The 4,462-nt window shown below is 47.5% G+C and overlaps 1 protein-coding gene across 1 annotated transcript; it reads right to left on the bottom strand.

Moving 5' to 3' along the window:
* Window positions 1-347: 347 nt before the first annotated feature.
* Window positions 348-1,319, bottom strand: LOC123362480 (olfactory receptor 52N4-like). The gene has a single exon (XM_045002803.1). It carries the CDS (start codon window positions 1,317-1,319, stop codon window positions 348-350), a length of 972 nt encoding a protein of 323 aa, XP_044858738.1.
* Window positions 1,320-4,462: the final 3,143 nt, after the last annotated feature.

Genomic DNA, 4,462 nt, shown 5'->3' with positions numbered 1-4,462 from the left:
CTTCCTGAGATGACCAGAAGGAGGTGCCATGTCAGTGAGTCGTCGCCCAGCCACAATAGCTCATATTCATAACTTCAAATACAAAAAGATACACACATACAGACAACATAATCATAACCAGAAAATTACAACCTTTTCATAGACATCTTACTTAACCGCATTTATACAAGATTTTTTGCAACTATTGAGCCTTCATTGCAACAATGATCTGTACAGTCACAGTTCATGTCATTAATGTACTAACATACAAGAGACCTTCTGCACAAAGCATATTCCAGTTACATCATATTAACATTCATGAGCATATTTCCATAAAGCATATGGACTGCAACATCACACCCCTCTTGTCAAGCAGGTTTAAAGTAAGTTGCCCCAGGCGAGCACATTCTGTAGGTGTATTTGACCACTTTGTCACGAAGTTCTTTGGTTTTGACACCATAAATGATAGGGTTGAGCATGGGGGGAATAACAAAATAGACATTGGCCAATATGATGTGAACCTGGGGAGCAAAGTCATGGCCAAACCGATGTACCAGAGTGGAGAAGAATCCGACAGGATAAGCCATCATCATCACACAGAGGTGGGCTGTGCAGGTGTTGAGGGCTTTCTGGTGGGCTTCCTTAGAGTTGATTCTGAGGATGGCCCTGATGATCAGACTGTAAGACAGGGCAATGATTGTCAGGTCGAACCCCATGACTACAAATGCCATCGCCAAACCATACATCCTGTTGATTGTGATGTCCCCACATGATAGCTTTGCCACAGCCATGTGGTCACAGTATGTATGGGGGATAATGCGGTTGGCACAGTATGGAAGCCTGATTAGGAGCAGGGGCAGGGGCAGAATGAAGAGAACAGCTCTTATCAAACCCACGAGCCCTAGCTTAGCTATTCGTTTGTTGGTGAGGAAAGTGTTGTATCTCAGAGGGTTACATATGGCAACATAGCGATCAATGGCCATTGTCACAAGGATAGCTGAGTGCATAATAGAAACCGCATGAAGGAAGAACATCTGGGTGAGGCAGCTACCCACAGTAATAGCTTTCAAATTGAACCAAAATATCAACAGTGCTTTTGGAACAACAAAGGTAGATGTGGTGATGTCTGTGAGCGCCAGCATGCAGAGCAACAGGTACATCGGCTTGTGCAGGCTCTGCTCTTTCCCTACAATAAAGAGAAGTGTGAAATTTCCCAACAGGCAGATAATGTAGAACATAGAGAAAGGGATGGACATCCAGATGTGAGCAGCTTCCATACCAGGGATGCCCACTAGGATAAATGTTGAACGGTCAGAGGGGGTGAGGTTGAAATCTGCCATGCGGTGGTGGAAGCGTTGATCTGTCTCAGTAAATCTCAAGATGCCTGTGAAGGGAGAGAAGGACAGCAAGGAGGGTTACACACTTTATAAAAAATAATGCATTGAATATTTTATAGTGATTACCAATCTAGAAAGAGGGGTGAGCAATGATGTGGCAATATTTACAGATGGCATCAGATTAGTTAGGTGATAGTCAATTCCAGAGGAGACCTCAGATGGAGCTAACCAAGCCAGGAGAATGGGCAGCATGATGGCAAGTGAATGCCAATGTCATTAGCTGGAGGGAAAAGCTTGAACTCCTCAAAAACCTTACAAGGTTCTAATTTAAATGTATGAACTCAGTACAGGGAAATGGACACAGGAGCGGCTTTATGTATTTTGCTGCCCCAAGCATGGCAGGCAGGCACTTTTGGCAGCCTGCCTGCTGGTGGTCCGCTTTTCACGTGGATTCGGTGGTGTGCCTGTGGGTGGTCCGCTGGTCACACGGATTTGGTGGCATGCCTGTGGGAGGTCCGCCGGTGCCGCACCATCTGCGTACCCTCGGTTGAATTGTCACCAAAGCTGCAGGACCAGCGGACCTCCCGCAGGCACTCTGCCAAAAGCCGGCTGCCTGCTGCCCTCACAGCAACCGGCAGGCCGCCCCCCGCGGCTTGCCGCCCCAGGCACACGCTTGCTGCGCTGGAGCCGCCCCTGAATGGACGTCATGGTACACAGCTCTGTGAAACTTTGCTCACAGTGCAAGCATGGACAGAAACTAAGCAAACATTGGAATCCAGAAGGAGTGGGGTGGGAAACCATACAGAAAATACAATGCCGTGAGATCAATCAGTCAATGTTTCACCCTCCTGTGGACTCCTCTGTGTAGTACTGGGCACCCTTCTCACCCAGGATATTGCAGAACTGGAGGGGTTCAGGCAAGGACAAGAAGAATGATCCAGGGCTCAGGGAAACTCTCATACAATGAGAGGTTGAAAGAACTGGGATAGTTATCCTACAAGGAATGTGAATAAGAGGGGATATGAAAAAGTCTATAAAATACTGAAGATAGAGATGTAGTTGAGGCCATGAACAAAGGATGAATCAGGAGCAGTTTAGAGATTTACATGGATAGTGAGACTATCCAGTTACGATAGTCAGATTTTACTAAATATTTTGGAACGCCTATGTTCCAACGTGTCTTAAGGAACAAGTCAATCTGTTAGACATAGGGTGACACCCACATCACGGTCAAATAACAAACACCCCATCTATCTAATACTGGATTTCTTACACCAGTACTCCCCTGAGGGCCCGCTGTCCAGAGCAAGCATACAATACAGGGTTGAAACTGAGGTTTTGAGTCATTTAACCATCTTTTAAGAAGGGAAGAAGGATAATGTGGGGAACTACATCATCATGCCAGTCCCTGGAGAAATCACAAAATGTAGGTTCTCAAGGAATCCATTTTGAAGCACTTGGAGGAGAGGAAGGTGATCAGGAACAGTTAAAATGGATTCACCTAGGACAAGTCATATACCAACATGATGGCCTTCTATATCGAGATAACCGGCTCTGTGGATATGGGGAAAGCAGTAGCTGTGATATACCTTGGCCTGGTCTACACTACGCGTTTAAACCGGTTTTAGGAGCATTAAACCGATTTAACGCCACACCCGTCCACACTAAGAGGCCCTTTATATCGGTATAAAGGGGTCTTTAAACCGGTTTCTGTACTCCTCCCTAACGAGAGGAGTAGCGCTAATATCGGTATTACCATATCGGACTAGGGTTAGTGTGGCCGCAGATCGACGGTATTGGCCTCCGGGCGGTATCCCACAGTGCACCACTGACCGCTCTGGACAGCAATCTGAACTCGGATGCAGTGGCCAGGTAGACAGGAAAAGCCCCGCGAACTTTTGAATATTTCCTGTTTGCCCAGCGTGGAGCTCCGATCAGCACGTGTGGCGATGCAGTTAAAAATCAAAAGAAAGAAAGAGCTCCCGCATGGACCATGCGGACGTGATCGCTGTAAGGGCAGGCAAATCTGTTCTATCAGCGCTCCGTTACAGAAGACGAATTAAAAAACATTTTTAAAAAATCTCCAGACAGACGCCATAGCAGGGACTCAGCGCACTGCTGCGTGACAAGCATAACGGAAAGCCAAGGAATCAAATGGACGCTCATGGACTGGAGGACTCAAGCTATCCCACAGTTCCTGCAGTCTCCGAAAAGCATTTGCATTCTTGGCTGAGCTCCAAATGCTTCTAGGGTCAAACACAGTGTCCGCGGTGGGTCAGGGCATAGCTCGGCAATTTACGCCCCCATCCCCACCCCCAGAAGTGAAAGGGAAAACAATCCTCTCTTGACTCTTTTACATGTCACCCTATCTTTACTGAATGCTGCAGATAGACGCGATGCTGCAGCACTGAACACCAACATCCTTGCTCCCCCCCCGCCATGGGTGGCTGATGGTGCAAAACGACTGGTACCCGTCCTCATCATCAGCCTATTGGCACATGGGGCAGTGCAAAAGGGCTGGTAACTATGCTGACTAACATCCGTCAGGTCGATCAAGGGCGCCTGGCCCTAATTTTTCCTGGTAGATGGTGCAGTATAGTTGATAACCATCGTCATCATAGCAACAGGGGGCTGAGCTCCGTCAGCCCCCACCCTTCATGTGTAAAAAAAAAGATTCAATTGCCCCTGGACTAGCAGAGGGATGCTGGGCTCCTCTCCTCCACACTCCTTACTGTCCTGTCTGGACTATCATAGCAGCTGGAGGCTGCCTTCCACTCATTTCTCACTAACAAGTCAGTGTGTCTTATTCCTGAATTCTTTATTACTTCATCACACAAGTGGGGGGACAATGCTACGGTAGCCCAGGAAGGCTGGGGGAAGAACGGAATCAACAGGTGGGGTTGTTGCAGGAGCATCTCCTGTGAATAGCATACAGCTCATAATTTCTGCAGGATCTGACACAGAGCAGCTGTGCTCTCTGATACAGTGGTTCTCTAGTACACTTGCCCATATTCTAGGCAGGGCTGATTCTATTTTTAGATACCAAAAAGGAGGGATTGACTCAGGGAGTCATTCCCAATTTTGGCTTTTGCGTCCCTGGCTAAGAGCAGCCAGGGGCACTTATGACAGCAGCAAATGGTGCAAAA

The sequence above is a fragment of the Mauremys mutica genome, chromosome 1, assembly GCF_020497125.1.
Source record: "Mauremys mutica isolate MM-2020 ecotype Southern chromosome 1, ASM2049712v1, whole genome shotgun sequence".
Classification (NCBI taxonomy): Eukaryota; Metazoa; Chordata; order Testudines; family Geoemydidae; genus Mauremys; species Mauremys mutica.
The sequence above is the reverse complement of the archived record's forward strand: the minus strand, read 5'-3'. Positions and strand labels throughout refer to the sequence as shown.

Coding starts and splice junctions, on each gene's coding strand:
- LOC123362480 (XM_045002803.1), bottom strand. CDS start 1,319: ATGGCAGATTTCAACCTCACCCCCTCTGACCGTTCAACATTTATCCTA.